General features: G+C 34.3%; 4 protein-coding genes across 4 annotated transcripts; 2 read left to right on the top strand and 2 right to left on the bottom strand.

Annotated features, from left to right (window-relative positions):
• Positions 1 to 1,998: 1,998 nt before the first annotated feature.
• Positions 1,999 to 2,750, bottom strand: LOC143177160 (succinate dehydrogenase assembly factor 4, mitochondrial). Its single transcript, XM_076374971.1, has 3 exons — positions 2,495 to 2,750; positions 2,345 to 2,434; positions 1,999 to 2,265 (listed from the first exon to the last, which is right to left on the bottom strand). Exons 1-3 carry the CDS (start codon positions 2,595 to 2,597, stop codon positions 2,096 to 2,098), a joined length of 363 nt encoding a protein of 120 aa, XP_076231086.1. The 5' UTR covers positions 2,598 to 2,750; the 3' UTR covers positions 1,999 to 2,095.
• On the top strand, positions 2,716 to 4,874 carry Pig-v (phosphatidylinositol glycan anchor biosynthesis class V). The gene is made up of 2 exons (XM_076374970.1): positions 2,716 to 2,845; positions 3,156 to 4,874. Exon 2 carries the CDS (start codon positions 3,399 to 3,401, stop codon positions 4,872 to 4,874), a length of 1,476 nt encoding a protein of 491 aa, XP_076231085.1. The 5' UTR covers positions 2,716 to 2,845; positions 3,156 to 3,398.
• Positions 4,550 to 9,753, bottom strand: LOC143177158 (putative ATP-dependent RNA helicase DHX34). Its single transcript, XM_076374969.1, has 15 exons — positions 9,029 to 9,753; positions 8,779 to 8,945; positions 8,512 to 8,718; positions 8,303 to 8,435; positions 8,078 to 8,226; positions 7,765 to 7,997; positions 7,483 to 7,669; positions 7,215 to 7,409; positions 6,930 to 7,139; positions 6,482 to 6,850; positions 6,234 to 6,409; positions 6,042 to 6,152; positions 5,835 to 5,956; positions 5,497 to 5,755; positions 4,550 to 5,433 (listed from the first exon to the last, which is right to left on the bottom strand). The coding sequence occupies exons 1-15, from the start codon at positions 9,717 to 9,719 to the stop codon at positions 5,157 to 5,159; spliced, it is 3,486 nt and encodes a 1,161-aa protein (XP_076231084.1). The 5' UTR covers positions 9,720 to 9,753; the 3' UTR covers positions 4,550 to 5,156.
• Positions 9,754 to 11,364: 1,611 nt separating this feature from the next.
• Zip88e (Zinc/iron regulated transporter-related protein 88E) lies at positions 11,365 to 16,568 on the top strand. The gene is made up of 5 exons (XM_076374979.1): positions 11,365 to 11,732; positions 14,456 to 14,483; positions 14,559 to 14,795; positions 15,594 to 15,761; positions 16,359 to 16,568. Exons 1-5 carry the CDS (start codon positions 11,365 to 11,367, stop codon positions 16,566 to 16,568), a joined length of 1,011 nt encoding a protein of 336 aa, XP_076231094.1.
• The last annotated feature ends 6,442 nt before the right edge of the window (positions 16,569 to 23,010 follow it).

The following is a 23,010-nucleotide window of genomic DNA, read 5'->3' as shown; positions in this document are numbered from 1 at the left end:
CTCACATATCTTCCAAGGGTATCTTTAACAATTAATAACTCGGAAACTGAGCCACAAATTAATTTCTTTAAGGACCGTCTGTCTCTCTGCAATCAACACTTCTGAACCGAAGAAGAAAATTTACCTCTGTTTCACTTTTATCGCAAATTACTTAAGAACGCTAAGTAAGAAGAAATCACATTAGTCCCTAAGGTGTTAAAAATTCAAACACTCGTTGTCAAACACCCTCTAAAAACTAAATCACACCAACCTTCAGCTTCAAACCCAACAGAGACTCAACAGAACTTAATAAATCTATATTTCAGTGATTTCAATGTCCACCCCACAGTTTGAACTTATTCTTCACGCTTCTTCAACAAAAGCAGCAACGACCACGCGCGTACGCCCCTAAGAATCGATCTGCTCGATCGTACTCGCGAGGATCCCGAGCGCGTATTTCCCAGAGAGTGTCGTCACGTTCCAGACGAACGCTGCTCGTGAATGGAGCGAATGCTGAGGGCACGATTGGCGGAGTAAGGATTCCCGGAACTGAGAAGGAGACTGGTCGGTCCCAGGGCGTGCATCGCCGACCGCTGAATCACGGTCGATCGGCCATCTTTACCTATTTTTTCTTCTTCTTCTTCTTATCCCATCCACTGGACGAGCCGACGATGCCACGTAACCTTTCGAAACAGTTGCCAATTTTTTATCCTTTGCGTTCGAGTTGAGATAGGACTTCTCCGCGTCGAAGAGACTCTATTGGCTGGTGGGTCTGAAGGACGAGCTGGATCTATCATGTTCGCATATTTTTTGCAGCTGGTACTGATTAGGCGCCATTGGAGAATTTAGATTTTGAGAGAGCATATTTTGTGGTTTGCCTTGACTATGGGATGGTTAATGGGTGCTTAGATTTGTTAATTGGTTTGACATTGTATTAACATAAATTGGTTTATGCTGGGGGCGATGTGGGTGGAATTTGTATTTCGTAGGAAAATGATGATAGAAAGTAGGGTGTTGGATTGTTTTGTATTGGATTTTTTCATGCGTTTTGAGATGAAGAGGAATGTACTTCTTCTTGTACAGTGAATTTATATGGAAAATTGTGCATTCATATAGGGAGAAACGTTCTGTGAAGATAGGACTATGTAGATGACAGCCAGCCAGATGTTACAAAATTGAGGTCTCCAATAAATTTAATGGTACATAGCCTATATTGCTACAGTTTTTGTCCTAGCGATTACTAATGTTCTGAGAACAGCAGCTGATCACGCTTACTTAATCATCATGAAGGGACAGTACATTTTCCTGGTTGCTTCACTTTTGGTGAATTCTTATTTTTGTAGCTTGTCTAATGTTCTTTCGGTTTTATTTTGTTCTTATCTTCTTTTCTTAATATAGAAATTATTATTATAGACTCAATGATTTTCAGTATGTAGGTAATTTTCACTTTGAGGAGATCGAGTGTCGTCTATGAAAAATACTATCTATTGTATTTAAGCATCTGTAGAATACTGAAAATGAGATTTTGTAAAGATTTATTTATTTTATGTTATTTAAAAGTGGTATCTAATAAAATTATTTATTTATTGAAAAAAGAAATTTTTAGTAAATTTCTTTAATACGTGGATAGTGAAATACCACAATATACGTGTAGCCATCTGGCAATGATTACCATTGAATTGAATTGATTAATTTGTGACCTCTAAATTCTAAAAGGAGCCTGTGGATCTGGGCTTTATGAAATTACAATTTTCTGTAATTACAAAATTTTGGTTCCTTTTCAAATTGTGCAAATGATTACACTAGGAAATAATACACTTTTCGAAATAATACCATTGCTGCCACCAAATGGTGTCAATTAGGAACTAACAGCCTACGAAAATAGTACCCTGGCGCCATCTAGAAATGATACTTGTGATACTAGTTGAAATTCATGTAACTCAGACCCCATAGGCGCGATCATTTAAAATTCGTAGGTTCAAAAGCGTCACCGCAAGGACAATTATAATTGCATTATGGTTTTGCAGAATATATTTATTGTATCTCTAGAATATTAAAATATTATTTTGTACCTATTTGTACAGAAAATATTAAATAACATTATTAAATGAATTGTCTAAAAGTCTGTTACTCGACCCTTTCTTTCCCAATCTCCATATCGAGTTGGTTCTGGTCCACGTGGCCCTCCTACTTCACCTGTTTCTGGATTAGTATTATTTGGAAATGGCTTCAATGGTTCTTTTTCCTGATAAGGATGTTTTCCTTCTTCTAGCTCTTCCAATTTCTCTATTATACATGATATTTTACCAATTAACGCAAAATAATTGTATATCTCAATAAATATGTTTTAATATCTGAAATATACCAATTGGTGTACGTTCTCTCAGCTTTTTCCTAAATTCGCGCATTCTTGGACTCTCAGTTTTATCTTCTTTTGAAAATAGTACTTGATATTCTGCAGTAAAAATTAATATATTATAAAATTATTTTTATATTTAGTTTTTGGAGTACTCACTTGTATAGAAGAAATTGCTTGAAATTTTCGTAAAATCATTATTTACTTTTAACAATTTACGAAGACTTACGACATTAACATTAACAAACATAACCTTAAACATCGTGAACTCCTATATTTTTATTTCGAAAGAAAGGTTATGTTACATCAACACTATAATTGCATGATAAATTTTGAATGAATACTATTTAATAAACTTGGAAAATTCTATAATCAATTTATGCAACTGTATTTATGAAATTTTCACACAGAACACATTCAGTTTGACAGAGGATGTATCCTTGAAAGAACCTTTGCAACAATAATTGTATTTATTACAGTGGAGTGTTATATCTTTTTTTTATACATCAGGTAATTCTTTATGTCATGGTTTTATAGTTAATTTATTACTTATATGTAGTAAAAGACTATACTTTCTATAATTAAATAGAAATCATACAAATTAATAGACTAATGGTAGTTTTTTTTGCAATGTTCTCTTGAAGTTGAATTTATATAGATTAGAAATGTAAATTTTAGGTTATATTCGAATTTATATGTATAAATAATGTATAGAAAAGAATATTTTTTCCTAGATAAACTGTGTAGTCATTAATTATATGTTTTGAAACTCTCAAAATCACAGCTCAACAAAAAGTTATTTTTTAAATATTCATTTTAGCTTCACATATCATGTTTATTCTGGACATAAAAAGCATTATTTTACATATAAAGTATTGTTCAGAATATTATCACTCTGTGATCAGAAAAGCTGGAAGCCAAGAGGAATGAATTTCACTTATTATTGTATGTCTAAAAATGTACATATATAGATGTGTTCTATTACAAACTCAATTTCCTGGTGAAGAACAAGTATAACTAACTCAATTATTGAATATACACAATTATTTATAATATAATAATAATGTATGATGAAAGAAAGAAGGTTGTTTGGTTTGCACTAATTAGCAGAGTAGCAATTTTAATTTTACAATTCATTTTTAATCTCATATGCCCAGATCATCATGCTGATGCATTTAGGGGCCCTGTTGATGATTCTGATAAAGTTACATTCTGTGATAACATAATTGCATTTCTATTTAATGGCCTCACACGTTGGGATGGTCAATATTTTATACATATTGCCAAGTATGGTTATACATATGAAAATGTATTGGCTTTTTATCCATTATATCCCAAGCTAATTCAGCTTGTTGCCATTTTTATAAGAAAAGTATTTTTTTTATTAAATATTCACAGCTCTATCATTGTAGCAGCTGTATTGATTAACACTGTATGTTTTGTAAAGTCTGCTGTTATTCTTTATGATCTCAGTAAAATAGTATTAAAAAAGAAAAGTGTAGCTTATAAAGCAGCAATACTTTATTGCATAAATCCAGCTTCCATATTCTTTTCAGCTATTTATTCAGAGTCATTATTTGCCTATTTAACATATTATAGTATGTTAGAATCAATTAAATTGAATCCATATGTATGTTTTCCTATAGGATTATCTATTTTTACAAGATCAAATGGTATGGTTAATATTGGTTTTCCAATTTATTTTAGCTTCAAAAAATTATGTGACGGTTTGTTAACAAAGTCTGAAAATTTTTCATTAAAGACACTAAGTCGTTTTATATTTAAAGTAACTACATTACAAAGTCTTTGCTTATTGTGCAATACAATAATTATATCAATAGTTCCATTTCTGTTATTACAAATATACAATTATATTTTATTTTGTATTCCTCATTCCAATCAGACATTTATTCCCGAACATATTATTAATTATGGTACAATAAATAATTTAATATTACCAGGTAGCGATAAAATAGAATGGTGTTCTGCAAAAATTCCAATAGCATATACTTCTATACAGAAGAAGTATTGGAATGTAGGATTGTTCAAGTATTATGAAATAAAGCAAACACCAAATTTTATTTTAGCATTTCCAATACTGTATATCATGATTAAATGCATAAAAGAATACTTTCTTGAGTATAGAGAGTACTGTTTTACGCTGGGACTTATTGAAAATATTAAAAATAAGAAGTTCATTGAAGCAAAGAAATATCCACCTGAAATGTTCGTTTTTATTATCCACGGTTTATTCTTAACTATATTTTGTATTCTTTTTGTGCACATACAAGTAAGCACACGTTTAATTAGTTCGGCGAGTCCATTGATATACTGGTATTGTGCATTAATTATGTCTTACGAACCTTGTGGCGATAATGACACAGCATATGAAAATGACAAAAATGTATCTTCAAGATGGAAAGTGTTTTTTCTAACGCAAAAGAAATATAGTTTTGAAGACAAACTTGTAATCTTCTACTTTTTAGGGTACACCATACTAGGTTCTTTCATGTTTCCAAATTTCTTACCATGGACGTAATTTATGTGTATATTGTATACATTAGCTTTGTGTTATATAGGAATTTCAACAATTTTACAATTAACATAGATATTTGTCTTTGTGAATTTAAGTACATGTACAAATGTAAAATTTATAAAATATTGTATCGTTTTGTAATAAAGAATGTAATTTAATGTAAATTATTATAATACATTCGTATATATTAATGTGGCAAAATATACACGTACCTTAGTTATAAATTAAGATATAAATATACCTTTGATATAAAAATCTTTAAAGTTGCACACCATATAAAAAGGACTATTTAATGTGTGACTTCTTATGTTTAAGTATTTCGATTGGTGTCAGGTACAATGTTTGTGCACAATCAGGGCATTCATATGCTTGGGTGTTGGGTTTACGTTTCACATTGTCAGGCTGTTTCTCAGTTTCCTTTGTATGTTGTTTCTTACAAGATTCTTGATGTTGCAACTTTTCGATGTTCGTAAGGATTGCTTGTATGTCACAATTCTGACAATGCCATTCCGTTTCCGACATTTCTATAGAAAGCTTTTCACTCCATTCAGTTTCTCTTAAACTAAAGATACAACATTATTTTATAATTTATAATTCATTTGTAGAAATATAATCGATAATTTACCAGTTATATGTAATTGTGTTTGTCACGCGTACTCCGCCTTTGATTTCATTCGGAACCACTGTAAAATCAGACTGAAAAGGATTTGGATTTATAGGTATATTATTATTGCCACTTCCAACATATATTGTCTTAAGATCAGCAGGCAGAAGTCGTTTTATTGTATATGGGATTGTGGTATGCATGTATTCAATTAATTCCTGAGTAAGTGTATATTCTATTTCACTGAAGTCTTGTTTCTCATCGTTACTAGCATTTGCATCTGCAGAATTTTTTTACACATTCATATTAATATACTATTTCTGTAGAGTAGTTACCTTTAAAAATATCTAATCGAATACCTTGTAATTGTTGATTTAGTAAAAAATCCCATTTATTTCGTAATTTATTGGCTTTCATCAGCAATGTTTGACCACTGTCAGGTACAGGAAATTCTAATGTTAGCCATGAGTCGCATGTTATGCTATAAAACAAGAAAATATTGATGTATTAGGTATCTTTCTTAGAAATATAAATATATATAAGTACATGTATAAGTGTGTTCTTACATCGAGAATATGCTATTAGTATCTATTTCACGTGCAAACAAAAGTAACGTTTGTGCAGCTGGCATTCTGAGGGTGTTCACTAGATAAGGCTTTGTTGTTTCTAAAAGCGACCTGTAAATGAGATTTAATTTAGTCAATAATGGTTTAGAAAGTGCTTCATTACAACACTTTGAAGTATCATTGATAACTTACAAATACGCTATTATTACATGTTTCGAACTAACAGGAGTTTTACTTTTAAACCCTTGTATTGATACAATGTCAGTTTCGTCTAACTGCAGTATTTGTGGATGATTTCCAAAGAAGCTCATTGGGTGTAGAGCAATATATGGTTTTGCTTTTGTGTGAAACAATTGTTCACTAGTTGACTATAAAATTTGTTTAGATTACTATCTGATAAGTGACTAAGTTAGTATGTACATATCAGGCAATAAAATTACCTTACAATAATTAAATTCATCAGCACACGCAAATTGTGGATATAAACCACTGCATAGTATTAATTTTAACATAGTTAAGTCTTTATAACTACAGGCAGTAGCTGCTGACAATAAACTTTGGACTTGACTTGAATCATTTTTCATTCGAAATTCGACATCTTTTATGTCAATCTCATCATCATCATGATCATTATCTTCTAATTCTATATCAAATGATTCTAATTTTAATTGTTTCCGTTTTCGAGGTGCAGTTTGTTTATAAGTTCGCTTTAATGATTTTAAGAGTTTCAATTCTCCGTGCCTTATAGCTCGTTCTGCACTACTCATAGAAGAATTAGGTTCTGGAAGACTTTTCAGTAAACTGCAATCCTGTAAATAATAAATTATCTTATTAGTAAATCGTTTAATAATAACAAATTTCGTGAATTGATGTTAGATTGTAACTCACTTGAAGCAGCTCTTTAAATTGAGTTCTCAATTTAGTCATTTCATAAAATCTCTGTTCCTCTAAACCCCTTCTTTTGCACCATTTTCTACTGCTACTTCCACTACCTCTAGACTCTTGAGAACTTTGTTGCTTTACCTCTAGCCACTCTCTAAACGCATTTAGTAGCGTTATTGGATCACCATGATCAGATTCCAACTTTTTTCTAGATGTCTTTGAAGCGTTGAATCATTATATTTAAAGATGGAATTTAAAAAAACTTAAAATCGTTAAGTTATTCTCTATTACCTCACATTCTGAATCTCTATATGCTCTATTCGTAAATGGTGTTTGTATACTTAAAGCAGCAGCTAGCGATAACACTGGTTCTACTTGGTGGAATATTGAACCCATTATTAACATTTTTCCTATTGTTATATCAACAGGTAAACGAGCAAGTGTTTTTCCAATACATGTTATTTTTTCATTGTCCGTAAGAGCACCCTATCGCAATAAACGTACTCTGATTAGTATTTAGCTGGATATCTAGTAAATATTCAGTAAAAATATACTATACATGTTCTTTCAAAGATAATATAGAATTTTCTATGCGTTCCGCTGGCGGTGGTTCTATGAATGGAAATTTTCGTGTGTCTGGAAGCCCCATAGCTATCATTTGTAATAGTAAGGAATCTAATGGCACGCGTTGTAATTCAGGCGTAGAATACTTTTCTAACGCCACATATTCTTCTTCTGAGTATAATCTATAAAGAAGTATTTCTTTTTATTTTAAATTTCTATTTCACCAAATTATGAAAGCCTAGTGGAATATATATTCTGATCCGAATTTTGATAATACCTATAACATACTCCAGGTCCTGTTCTACCTGCTCTACCTTTCCTCTGTTCTGCACTAGCTTTACTAATCCAGAATTCTTTGAGTCTCTGCATTTTGCATGTAGGATCATAACTCATTTCTTTTACTTTTCCACTATCCGCAACAAACCTGATTCCATCTATTGTAATAGAAGTTTCAGCAATGTTAGTAGATACAATGCATTTTCTCACTCCATCAGGAGCATAATCAAACACCTTTAAAAAGAAAATGCAATGTTTATTGTATGACTGTAAATATCAATTTTTATGATAGAGATATGTTTACAAAATTTTACTTTATCTTGCTCACTGATAGATAAAGTACTGTGAAGTGGTAAAACGATCCAATTATTTTTTTTCAGACTATACTCTTTCGCTGCGTCTACGACAGCCGTGATTTCACTCATCCCACTTAAAAATATGAGTAAATCGCCTTTTTCATCAGCTAAAAACACAGATTTGTATTATCAATTAGTTAAACATCAAATTTTATTAAAAAAGGTTTATGTATTATATTTTACCTGAGTATTTATGGTCAATTAGTTGCATTATTTGTATATAAGGACTTGGATTGAATCTATCATTTTTATATCGAATATCTTCTATAGTAACTGGTCTATAATACAACTGAATAGGATATAATCTTCCAGGAACCTGTATAGAGTACATTCTGTATTAATACACCTGTTATGTGTAAATAGTTGTCAATTATAAGTAACTATTTATTTACCTCTATTACTCTAGCATCTTCTTTCGCAAAATAATTACTAAATAGTTCAATATTAATAGTGGCAGACATAAGCACTAACTTTAAATCAAGCCTTTGATTAATAACACACTTCATAATACCAAGGAGAAAATCTCCATGTAAGTGACGTTCATGTACTTCATCCAGGACAATTACATCATAAGGCAATGATTCAGACTCACCAGATAACTACAAAAAGCAAATTCATGTTACATGATTGAAATTAATATATTAAACCTTTATTTTTACCTGTCTTAACAAAAGACCCTCTGTTATAAAAGTAATTCTAGTATCTTGATTTCTTTGTTTTTCAAAACGAATTTGGTAGCCAACATCAGTACGATTTTCTGTTAGTGTTTCAAAAGCAACACGCTTAGCTAAAGATATACATGCTATTCTTCTGGGTTGAGTACAAGCTATAAACAATTATTTATTAAATGAACAATGTTCATAAAAATATTATGATTCGTTTAATTAATTCTACAATTGTTGCTCATACCAATTTTGTTGTAACCTGCTGCATATAAATATTGAGGCACTTGAGTGGATTTACCACAACCAGTATCACCAGCTATGATAACTACCCGTTCTTTTTTTATTGCTTCAATGATCTCATCCTTATACTGATAAACTGGTAAATTTGCTTGGGATTCTCTGAGCTTCTTTAATTTAGCAAACTTCTCCTTTTGCTTAAAGTCCAAGTACAAAATAATTATATTTTGGAACTTTAATAATCGTTCTTTTGTTAAGGCTTCAACTGGTGGAACTCTTGCAAACAATTCATTAAAACTAAAGCTTAATTTGAAATTTATACAGTGCAATTTGTGGTACACTTTAGGTACCCCAATAGTATTTAAAGAGAAGTCAGGTGTAATATCGGGAGTATTAAGTTTCTTTTGTACAGCTTCATATTTATTAACAAACTTCCAAAAATCTTCAACATCTTGCACCACATTTAGATTTCCTGAAAATATTTTACTTAATTCGTGTTTGTATTTGGTGAAATAAAAATCTTCGTGGTTTTTATCAAATTTGTTATAAGCTTCTTGGGAGTAATGACTTTCTCTATCCTCTTTATCAAAATTTGCTCTGCAGGGTGATTTTGATGTGTCATATTTATCTTTTCTTCGTCTATCATCGTAATGGTACTGACGTTTGGATTTGTTATGAAATTCGTATCGTGAACTCATATTTTCAGAAACGAAACAACTTAAAAAAATCTCATGATGTAACCTCAAAAAGCTTCTCTTTATTTTTCAATGTACTTTTCTTATAGCATATTTTGACATATTTTTTATTTATTAAATATTCATTATTTATTTTGCTGATTACACAGCGAAAAGTTGCATGAAAGTTTTACAGTATATTTTGCAGTATGAAATATTTTAATATGTTCTTGACATAACCTCCAACTTTTATAATTAAATAATACGACGCAATTTATTCTTATATAAAAACACTTGTTGCTTCTCCTAACTTGTGCATTTAAATACATATATACATAATGTGTATAAATTCATATCTTTACACTTTGTTCAATTTCCTAATCATAAGCTTACTCTGACTTTACATGAAACTGGTAAATGGTTACAGGTGGTTTCAGTTACAAGTTACAGGTGTATCTTTAATCAATAATTAATATTTGAGGACTTGACTCAGTCAATTATTTTAGAACAGAATAGAAGAAAAATTTGAGAAGAAATTAAATTCTTCATCTCGTACATTTTTGCCTGTTCTTTTTTTATATTTTATATTTAGGTAGTTCATATGGATTTTTGAAGCAGGTGACTATTTGATGCTTGAGAAGACTTTTTAAATTCCAATAATTACTATTCTATTAAACACAAAATATATAAATGTTATTACATCGGACAATAATTAATAAAAAATCAAGGAATGTGGAAAATTATCAGATTTATCTCATGGCGCCATCTACTTCAAGAATTTGACACAAACGATACTTTATTTACAATCGATAAAATACACCTAAATTTAAAATCAATTTTTTATTCTCAAATATGTATTTCACACTTCTTTCTTCATCTTAATATAATAAAATTCTCGTTTCTGCTAATGATACCGTAAGATCTATCTCATCCTCCACTGTCGTTATCATAATCTCCTATACTGCCGACAAACGATAAGCTTCGGATCTCAAGTACAATCTGTTCGACCTTCGCTGTGCAGATGGCGCTAACTACACGTCTGCATAAACTTCAATCAATCGATAAAATTTCATACAACGATTATCATTAAAATCCCACAAATTCTCTCAAAGCAATCCCACGTTTCATAAAAGACTAATTTCAGAATTAATCAACAAAAATCGATACGATTCCTTTCCCTCAGAATCAACACGAACCCATAATGAAAGAAAAGTCCAAGGCAACAGCCAGCCTAAGACCCCCTTATCGCTGCGCCTTATCGATATCAAAGACAAAACTCCAAGCCATTCCAGTGGATCGCTTCCGGGGCAGCTTTGTTCTCTCCTATCTCTGCCATTTTACACGATCGATAAACTTCGCCCGTCACCGTGTCTAGATCGCTCCGATACAATCGTCATGTACTAGTTGGTGACAGATAAATAATGCAATCACGACGGTGCTCGCTACAGTGGCCATATTTCGGACACATTGCCCGTCGAATTTCCTCGATAACCGATTTTCAAGAGGCACCAGCGTGAAAAGGAAGGGGGGGAAAGGTTCGCCGCGATCGGGTCCGTATCACTCTCGAGAGCCGATTGACCTTATCACTGGCTGCCAGATTTGCGTCAATCGCGCGGACGAGTGTCTCTGCCAGTGTCAGGCGAACGGATCACCGCGCGTCATCTGGAAAATGATGATCACCGCGGTCCAGGCGAAGCTCGCCTCGATGATCGCCATCGGGGCTGGCAGTTTCGTCGTCGGCGTCGCTCCAGCATGCTTCGTCTCTCGCGTACGAGATCTACAGCAGAGGCTGTTGCTTTCCTGCACCCTCTGCTTCGGCGGCGGCGTGCTGCTGGCCACCTCGATCCTCCACATGCTGCCAGAGACCCGCGAGTCGATGCCCAATTACGCGGAGCTGCTGTTCGCCTCTGGCTTCCTTTTACTCTACCTCGTCGACGAGTTCGTTCACTACTTCTGGGGCAGCGACGTTGACCACGTACAGGGCTCGCAGCACGCGCAGCGACACGAAAACAGGAATTGGACCGCGGGGAATGAGATGTACGTATATGCGCTATGTTGAAAGTACAGTGGTCCCCTGGTGTAAGCACGGTAAGCTTTGTGCTCGAAGATAGTTGGCAGAAATATTGAGAGGTGATCCTGCGTGGCACAGTGGGAGAGAAATCAAGAACAACGGAATCACGTTTGAGGCTTTGTTTCAGGGTTATTCATTTCTCGAGAATTTATTTCTTTTTTTCAAGGCTAAATAAAAGCTGTATTTTATTTTGTAAATGTGTTCATTTAAGGTATACTCAAACGAATTAGAAATAATAGGTAACAGGAAATTTTCTAGCGAAGTAACGATTACCAAGAGTTTTCACTGTTTCTTTTGTAATTATGCACGAATTTATGAGAAGTTAAATGTAGGTATACGTGTGAACTAGTCTCCTTCAAAAAGTTAATTGCTGCAAAAGCGTCAAAAATTCCCGCGAGGTATGTCTGACTTTGGACTTATTTTACTGGAAGTAAGTAGAACAAGTCCCGAGTCAGACACGTTTCACGCGTATTTTAGGTGTCTTCTCAGCAAATAACTCTGAAATGAAGTCAAACGCTATTCTGTCTTATTTCAGAATGTGAAATTAGCTCTTGAAATTTTTCACATCTGTCGAACACCCTACACACATATAAAGGTACACATAGATATATATGTATGTATACAGTAATTTATTTAGGAAGCCTATTTAAAATTATCTTCTCAGTCTTATTAAATATCTTTAGATTCAATATAATATTATTCAACTTATTTTACACTTATCTTTGACTATTTTCATAATAATTAATTGCCATAACGCATTCACGAGAATCCTTTTTTAAATTGTTCTCATTCCTTCTGTAGTGTATTTCTTTTCTAATATTACCTGATAAAAATTGTTATCAATCTTATTTACAATCATTGAAAAATGAAGAGAAAGAGTACGTCTTCATCTGACGATCAGTTATTCTTCATTTCCTTTCTCACATTGTTGGTAAATTCGAAGATGAGTCTTCATCTAACGATCGCGAGCCCCAAGAAGTGGTATATTCTGCTTAGTTCTAGCTAATGATAAAAAATTGCTTCAGTTTTCTATATCTCCTACGAACAATTTTCGCTTGCCTTATCAGCCCACTGGTTTATACGTCTGATCGTATTCTACAAAGTTGTTACGCTGAAGAGGCTGAGAATTTTTATTGGCGCGTAGATAATGACGGTTCGTCAATTCTGTCTTTCAATTTTTAACCACACTTCTAGAACAAGGTTACCAGTACTTCATACGAAGAGAGATTGCGAACATTGACTATACACACAGATGTGTCTAACAATATCTCAACACACTGAAGGAAAATACTTACGTGAAATTAGCGAAGATATCTTCGAGTACGAGGATTCCTGAAAAATACGAAAGAATTTGTCAGCAGAGATTCTGACGCACACATAGAAAATGTAGTTCAATGGTGTCGTTTCAAAAGCTGCTCGATGATGAACGAACGACCTGGATTCCTTCGATACTTTTTAATTTCCGTATGCTGGTTAAATATGCGATCACGCGGTAACCACTGATCAACGCAGAGAATATGAGGTTTCATTTCTAATGAGCCAATAAGACGGTCGGAGTCGTTGGTAAACGACTGATAATGGAAAGCGAGTGAGAAAGCCGATAGAAGCGGCGCGCTGTAGGTTCTCTACCGTTAATCGTGTTGTTCTCCTTACTCTTCCGATATTATCGGACGTTTCGTCGACCATTCGAATAATCTTAGCGCGGGACAACGAATGACAGTTGAACATTATGATAAAAGAATTGACTTATCGAGGAGTGAGTAACGCGGTGCTTAGATATGATTTGAAGTGAATCGACTCTTCTATAAATTTGACACAACGTTGGCGAGTGCTTCTTTTTTACTCTTATACTGTCTTTTTTTTGTTTCTAATGCGATGCAGTAGGAAAGAAATTCAGTGGAGGATAATATTAATAAATTAATATATCTGTGGTTGTAAGGCAGAATGATTTATGTCACATTTTCCAAAAACTCGAGTTAGTCTTTATTGATATCTAGAATATAGAATCTGTATTATCAGGAAGAGAAAAGGGTCAGGAAGGAAGTGGAAAACTTTAAACACCAATATTTCGAAAACAGAAATTTGTAATTTAGGGTGTTTTGCCTTACAGCCACATATCTATTAATCTTATTATACTAAAATTATAATTCCTAAAAGTGGAAATTAGGGATTCTACCAGATATTCAAATTGAAATCAATTTTTCAGACGTGTATGCATATTTAATAACGAAACTGTTTATCATTACTGTAATTTTCAGACTGATATTAATTAAATCAGCACATAATTGATCGCTTGCAATGCAATTTAGATGGACACATTAAGCTGATATCGATATAATCTGTGTTTTCGTTTTGAAGCCTGATACTGTCAGAGCTTCGTGCATTTTCAGCAAATTAACTTATTTCAAGCATTTTTCATATTTCTGTTAAGATAATCAGAATTTGATTATTCTTCCCTGGATTTTATGCAGTAATTGAACCTGCCTTTGGACTAAGAATATATCTAAGCCTTGAATTTAGACAAATTCTCTGGCACATTGCACTGCCACACTCAGTAGCCAAAAGTTACAAATACATGACACTGCTAACATCGCTAACACGTTTTCCCTCGAATGATTTGCCACTGTCGAGTTCGCTAATTAATTCCACTCATAAAATAATAATTCTAAAGCAGTCTTCCCGATTGCAGAGAGCGTTGTAGGGGCCACTCGCATCAGGTGAGCTACTCTACGTCGACAGGGTCCGTCGGGGGTATTCACATATCCTCTGTTAATCCAAAACCACTTTATCAGACAAATCATAGTGGGACGAGCAACAGCTGGAGAAGTACAACTTATGGGGCACTGCAATATTCGCCTAGTGCACCATCACCCGCTTATAATAACGAGGAGGCAACGTTTCTCTGTCATGGGAATCACACGGAGCCATGCTCGGATTCGAACGCCTCCCTGATGGGCCTTTTGTTGGCACTCACAGTGCACTCTGTCCTCGAGGGACTAGCGATCGGTTTGCAGAAAGCGACGTCTGAGGTACGTCACAGCAAATATTTAATAAGTTCGAACCCTCTGGTGTATTATTCCTATACATGTACAGGGATGTTTCAAAGGTATTGTACAGAGCTGGTAAGGTTGCATCTGGAAAAATTATGATTACAATAAATAGAATGGCTTGATTTGCGTATTATTGAACAAACTAGTCATAACTATTAACTGAATCGACGTTATTGTTATATACAGAAAATTACTACTGTGTTAAAATGAGTCTCGGGTGGAACCTTACCAGCTCTGCACAGTATGTTCCATGCCATAATAATAATATGAATCAATTTAATGGATACTAATTTTGAAATCGTTATGCTATAGCATGTTTGTTAATTAAGGTTTCGCTCGATTCTAATCCAGTTAAATTTGTAGCCATATTTTGGGAGCACCCGGTACATATTTCCGTGGCAGATACGTTTTATCAGCTGATCGTAAGAGTTTCCCTATCTATACATATACAATCCTATAATTGTGTTAATGACTAGCTAGTGAATCACGCAAGCTAAGTACACGTTCCATAGCATGCTAACGATATAGGCATGTTATATTTATTTGCAGTCATTGACATCTATAACTTAAGTCTTAAGTAATCTGTAATTTGCATTGAAGTACAGAGCGATACACTCAAATTCGTTGGAGTGATATCTAAATGGAATGAAAGATATATCGTTTCTGGAATTCTTTTACTTATTTATAAAATATATCCAACTCTATTTATGTAAACTGCATTATTTTTTAGTATAATACACTATAGATAGTCGCTTTTTTTGCATTTCTAATTTTCAGGTGTTTCTGCTAGTCGGAGCAGTGGCTTCCCATAAGTTCGTCGTCGGTTTCTGTTTAGGATTGGAATTAGCTGGCGCGAATAGCACCCTTCTTAGGCTCATATTAGCGATCTTCGTGTTCTCTGCTGGGTCTGCAGTTGGTATAGGGATCGGAATGCTAACGTTCCGGGTAAGTATCCTTTTTGGAAATTAAAATTCCTCCTCCACCTAAGAACTTTAATTTTAAAAGTAATTTCCCTCGCGTGTCTGTCATTCTGGATCGCGTGTTTAAAATACTTTCAGGCGATTCTATTAAAATTATACTTTAGCGATCCACGTCTGGGTACAAACTTTAGCGATATTTGAAATACATGTACAGCATTTTCATTCATTTTTCTGACAATATTAAATTTTAGTAAACTCTCACTTGTGTAGTCTAGAAAACATCTTTCACTGATTATAGCACTGAATATGACACTTTTAATACGTTCAGAATCCTATGACCCATACACGAATCAGGGCAGTTTTAAAGATGATTTCTGACGATATTTTTCTTAGACGTTTATTGAATTTCTGACAAAAGGATGTACCTATAGACTTTGTATATTATAGACTATTTCCTAGTGGATTATTTCATAATTTTGTGAATCTTATATTACCTTCCTAAATGTAGAAATGGATTAGTACGCATTGGTGGACTGTAAACATGTTAAAACACAGTAGTATCACATCAGTGCTATTTAGTGTAAGCATATCTAACAAAAAGGCAATGACATGATTCATATAGGCGAACAACAAGTGGACCAAGGTCATCCTGCCGATTCTGCAGGGCTTAGCTGGAGGAACGTTGCTCTACGTGACAGTTAGCGAAATCTTTCCCAGGGAAAGAGCTCGATGGCACAGGAGTCCGCGACGTTACGCGGGCATTGTGCAATTTTTCTCGGCGATCTTCGGCTTCGTCGTTATTTTTATACTGAATAGCTACGTGGACACGTGAACGTTTCAACGTACACGTACTTCTTTTGCAAAATAAATCGCGCGAAAAATAAATTCCAATAGACGAGGGGAAGGGGTAGATGAATAAAAAAAAGGGGGAAATATGGGCAGCTTTCAGAATAAATTTCTCCGCGAAGTTATCTCTTTGTCCATGTAAAAATACGAATATGTAACGCTATTGGAAACCTTTATTGACAGAGGTCGAAAAAAACGGGATGAGAGGAGAAGAATACGTATTTTAAACATTGTACAAAATTGGAACAGGCAAACGATAAAAAAATCGATGTAACATTCTAGTCTAGATGATGTTCTTTCATTGTATGTACTAATAAAAAAAAAAATAACTGCAATTGTGCGAATGCCTGCGGGCAATGTAAATGCAATGAAATTAATGAGGAAAATATTTTTAATAATTTTAATGTTTGATGTGTGTTAATTATGATATATTTGTCAAGATATCGTTTTAATTGGCACTGAATTAATATGTCGTATTGACATTGGAAATGAGTAATATTCGAGGGATCAATTAATGTCACTGTACCTTTCTTTTATCATTTCTTGTGCTGTTCCGATTAACAATTAGCAATGATGAAATTAGAACATGAAATTTATTCATCACTAGGAATTGGTTCATTCTGTGTTGTTTAAACTTTTGACCCTATGAGAACGATTCTCCAAAATGAAATCAGTACAAAGCGCGAGGTTTCATAGAGGAAGTTCTACCACACTTTTTGCTCTGGTAACTTCTAACGAGATGAAGTCTATAGGGTCTGTGTGCCTTCAAGATCCATCTTGCCACGATTACTTGCCTCAACATCGTATTACGTTAGCTCCAAGCAATCCCCAAGAAATAGGTTCAAGATTTTTCAGACAAGTCCGAGAACTTTCTTTAGCTTACGCTTTCTATTTTCTTTTTTTAAATATAAATTCTCCAACGTGAGCACAGATGGGATTGTTAATGCTGTCTTATCATCGAGCAAAGTTTTTCATCCAGTTTACGTGCGGTAAGCTTGAATTACAAATCGTGGTGGATGGTACATGATATATTGTCGCAAGAAATACAGCAAGGAAACAGAAAAGAGATTCTTACGAAGATTATGAAATCTCTGATTTGATACTTTTTATCCTGAAATTAGATCAATTTTCATATTTCTAAAATAATATTTCTGTTTCAAAATCATCAGTCGATTATTTAAAAAAAATTATTCTTCAGATTTCTTTTACCTTTTTCGATTGGAAAATTGAATGTAAGTACCTTCGTATAACAATACTAGAAATCGAGTCGTCAGTGGTAGCAATCGACAAGATCATAATCGAAATCTAATAAATCTCCCTTCAAATACCATTTCCACAGAAAAAAATTGTTCAATTAAAGTCTCTTACAGTAAGAATCTTACTCCTAGCCTGGGTTTCTACTAAGTAACATTTATCATCGTGTTATCAGACCCGTCTCATAATCCATTAAACAATTTTTGAAACGATCGATTCCTCATCGCAAGCTGTAACATCGCTCCCAAGATTTTAATCAGACTTTCTTAATTAATATCGCCCTCGGGCGTATACGAGTGTAAGAGCATGAGGTCTCTACAAGACTTCTTGAGCACGATGATTAATTTTCTGGACGAGGGAAGGAGATGGCAATGATGCTTTATTCGAGTGAAGTTCGATGAAAAATGAATCGTGATAGCCGAGGATCTATCATCGCTTTGACGGCTGTTCTTATGGGCGGTGACAACTGAAGCGTGCAGCGAAATTTTTCAATTTCCTTTCGTTATTTTTACCTCCGTTATCGCTTTTAGAAGACCGTAAAATCTTTATCGCAACGCATCAGGGCGGATACGTTTAATTAAAACATTTCTCGCAAAATTAATTGAACGATAGATATTCCATTAAGCCACTGCACCATAAAAGCTCAGTACGAAAAGTAATGAAAAATGGATCAACCATATATGTACATGGATATTAAATATACTTTCACGGTAATTTGTCTCATTATCAATGGAGATCTCGACGTGAAAATGGTATTAAGTGTCAAAAGTGTCGTCCTTCGTTTTTGCTTGAGAAGAGTAATAAATGTCAGTAGCAAAGATATATATATATTCTCACAAAATTATTTTCCACTTGGCTGTTGACCAAGAAAGAGATGATCTTTCCTCGAATATTTCCCAAATTCAAGCTACTTTATGAAACCTGATAAATTTTTTTCTGGACTCGTTTCGCAGCAGATTTCAAGATTGAAGTGTTCTCTTTCCAATGAGACCTTAAAAACTGAGTTACGATTTTTTTTCACCGAGTTATAGCACTTTGAGCGAGAAGCGCAATCCTGGCATCAGAATAACGCAATGATCCAGCGGTCGAAAAAATTGTGGATCCTTAAGCTGCTGTCACCTTGTGAAAAAATATCGTTCAGCAATGAGCCTGGGCTCACTTTAAAGAGCAAAGTCTCTGCTTTCTCATCCCTGGATTGAATTTTCTCAGCGACGCTTTCGTTCTCGAATGGGAGTCAAGAAAGTGAAGGTTGCTTGTTTCTTTAGAAAATTTTTCTAAGAGTATTTCCAAAAGCTGGTAATTGTTGCTATACTTAAAGAAAAATGATAAAAAGTAACCAAATTGTTCCCAAACAACTTAAAAATTCCACCATCGAACTTTCACAAACTCCCAATCACTAAAACCTTTCTCCCATCCCCTCCACTTCACAGCAATAATTGCTCGAAAAGTTTCTTTGCATTTCCTCAGACGCTTCGAATTTCTTTCCGCCATTCCTCCACTTCCGGCTACTGGAAGCTCGCGAGCGTCGAACAATCGTCGTCATCGTGTCGAGCGAAATCAACAACTTTTGCTCCCATCAACGTTGTGTCTTTCCCATTCTTTCCCTGAAGCTTGCAACAGTCCCAAACAAAGCTTAATTATTCGCAGCCGTTTAAAGAGCGCGCGACGTTTCCGCCGCGGCGTGCAATTTGCCAAATGGAGGCGAGTCCGTCTTTTCACGAGCTTTCCTTCGTGGAAGAGCTTCTTACCCCGCGACAGCTCGGCGGTAATTGCGAGTGCGTGGTTCGAGTGTTTTTTTCCCTCCCTTTTTTATCAGACTCCTTTCCCTCATTGTTTAAACGTAATTAGACGGCGGGAATTCAATCCATTAAGGGAGCAACTTAAACTCAGCGTCTTCTTGGAGTGTATACTCGAGAGACCCTTTGTTTCGTTGGATCCTTCGATCGCATTGGTAAGCTAGAGCGCAGCGGCGAGGAATTTATCTTGTTCCGTTTAAAAGCTGTCTGGCGATTTAAATTGCAACGATCGCTCCGTGCCCTGAAAACGAAGTTCCTTGGTCCAGCTGTTGCTCCTGGCGCGCAGTCCTTTTACACGCGTCCGGAAACGAACTGCTGGTCGTAGGTTCGTGGCCATCCGTTGGTGAAGCGGAAGTGGGTCGTTTTATGGAAATTCGATAAATTGGCTGGAAGGCTTCTTAAGGGGCTGGCTTTTATTGTAGAAGGGAAACGCTGTACTCCATTTGGAAGTGCAATTTTCAGGAGATGGCTATGATAATCGAAGGTTGCTGCGAAATCTGAAGTAGTCCTGATTTCTGAGCCTGTGAAAGTTGAGCCTCGTTCAGATTAGTCGAGTTACTTGAAAGTAAGCTACTTGGATACAAAGATATTTGGGTGTAAGTCTATTACTTGTATATGAAATAATAAAATTATATTAAATTAATGAATTATGTTAGTATAATAGCTCTATACTACTTGTATCCAAATAACTTGATATCAAGTTTGTGTTTACAGAAGTCAAGTTACTTGGATTCAAGCGGTTTGTACAAGTGGCTGTATAGAGCTGGTAGGGTTGCATCTAGAGAAAAAATGTGGATTCATTATTGCAGCAGATAAAATCGCCTGATTTCATATACACTTTCAGATGTAGTGTATTATTGGCCAAACTAATTATAATTACTAACTGAAGCGAAAATTACTGCTATGTTAAAACGTGTCCCTGGTGCAACCTTACCAGCTCTGCACAGTACTCATACGCATGGCAGGTTGCAGGTCAACAGGCGCCCAAAACCTGCATGCAGACTTATTCAGCGCCAATTTTAAAAAATATAATAGCATTTCTTCTTTTATTCGCTTGATCTATATTTTTCAATCATGCTATACAGTTTGTCATATCATACCATTTTCAGACCGTTCTAATCTCATAGAGATCCTGACTGATCACCACTTTCGAAAGACACTTCACTCTTCACACTCTGCTATATCTGAATCGAGCAACTTTTATTCGGTCTACGATCTATCATGCTCGAATAAGTTCTGACTTCGATTTATTCTCCCTTAAATCACGAGTTCAATCACTTTTTTGGAAAGTAAAGACTGTCTTGCCTGAACTCGACCAGCTATCGTTTCGAATCTCGGGAGATCTAGAGACCTACTTTCACGTGGTTGGAAATTGAACTTCAACAATTCACTTCGAGTAGTATGAATTTGTTGGTATAGTATGTAGATACGAATTGTTTCTAGCAGGCGATTAGATACGAAATGCAAGTGATGAGATCGTTATTTTTATTTGCACGCACATTATTTGTATAGATCATTACAATGATTTTCTTTCGAGCACTGTTTGCATATTTTTAATTACTTCTCTCTGGTATAATTATAATGCACTGCATAATTCTGTATCTTAAACTTCAGAAATAAGTAACTTCGTTTGATTACGTTCCAATTAACTTTTATGCACGAGGTATTCTTATTCACTTGGAAATAATTGAAAGCTGATATCGGAGTGTACTAAAAAATTAACAACCTCCATGAGAACTTTTATAAACGAAGTTAAAACTGTATTTTCAATAGTTTTCGAATCCAATATCATTTGCTTTCGTTCATAAGTCTATAAATAATTATTCAGGATTACATTATAATTGGAATCTGGTGACCCGACGTGAAATTTGAACACCGAATAGTGTATTTCGTCCCACAGCGATGGTCAATATTTACAGGACTGTAGATTAATCTCGTCCATATTAACATCAATAAATATCGTGTTCTTCATGCAGTATTAAATAAAACTCGACAAATATATATTGGAAATATATGCCAATAATTGACTTTTCTGGTAAACAGAAATGGCTTTGTAAAGCATATCTATTTTGTGCTTATATAGCTATAAGTGTTGTATCACGTTATTTATTTTACTAATATTAGGTTTTAATACTTTTCGATGTATTAATACAGTTTCAATAAATTGTAAATGGACGATTAAAGCCTAATACTTACTACTCATCCATCATAAACGTATGTACTGAATTGTTAATATAAAATTTCAAAATACTTTCTGAACGCAAAGTGATTTCTTTTTAAGACAATTGTAGCTATTGATTCTTAGCCTCTCGTTCGAATCATCGTGAATAATGGCACTCTAGATGATTACACGGCATTCAGAGAATAATAGAGGCGATTATAGCAAGATTTGGTTTCCCACGAAACATCGCTTAAGAGAGTTCTTACAATGGATTCTATTCGTGGGTTTCATTTTTGGAGAACAATACGAGAGCATCCATTACTGGAGACTTCATCTGAGGTTTGTTATTTCGTCAGTCATGATCATTACGTATCTTTGGTAAGTTATTTTTAACGTTGATGAATCGATGGGAGACTGATCAGTATCTCCACTGGGTAAAAGTGAAAGTTAAGGAATCGTGAAATACATGTTTTGGAATGTGGAATATAATATCAGGATTAAGTATTCACAAAAAAATAAAAAAAGAAAAAATTGAATACAAGTAATAATGTTTAAAAAAATATTCAACTTCGCTGACAGTCAACTAAAATATTTTAATCTAATTATTGATGAAGTCATAACAAAAACGACCTGTGTCAATTTTTGTCTTTTTTTCAATTCTTGTTCAATAAATAATATTTCTGTTTTAACAAAATATTCATCACATTGCACATATTAACTTTTTAATAGTTTAGGATTCATTACACTGACTTATTTTTCATTAATACCTATGTGTTCTTATAACAAAATCTTACAATTCGACAAGGCTTATTCTTGTCACGACTTCCCCAATTTTCTATCAGCTGTATGATTTCCATACATTGTATAAAAGTGAGCAAATTATACTGTTGAACGGTGCTCCTAATTATATACGCTGATACATCAATGTTTCGTGTTCACCTGTTTGAATAATTTATTCAGCGCTTTTAATTGACAACAGAGCGAAGTTGTCCTTGATTGATTGGCGATAGCGTCAGCACTGTTTCCACTTACGAGGTGCATCAATATTCCGCAGCTGAGATCGTAAATAATATACAGGGTGTCTTCGAGGCACAATAAAATATTTACAAGGATGATAGAGTGCTCAAAAGAGATGAAGCATTATCCAATAACAATACTTTGAAGTTTAACATGTGGATATACTATATTAACAATTATAGGATGTCATAATAATGCAG

Source organism: Calliopsis andreniformis, chromosome 3 (genome assembly GCF_051401765.1).
Source record: "Calliopsis andreniformis isolate RMS-2024a chromosome 3, iyCalAndr_principal, whole genome shotgun sequence".
In the NCBI taxonomy this organism is placed as follows: domain Eukaryota; kingdom Metazoa; phylum Arthropoda; class Insecta; order Hymenoptera; family Andrenidae; genus Calliopsis; species Calliopsis andreniformis.
This window is presented reverse-complemented; position numbering and strand designations above follow the sequence as displayed.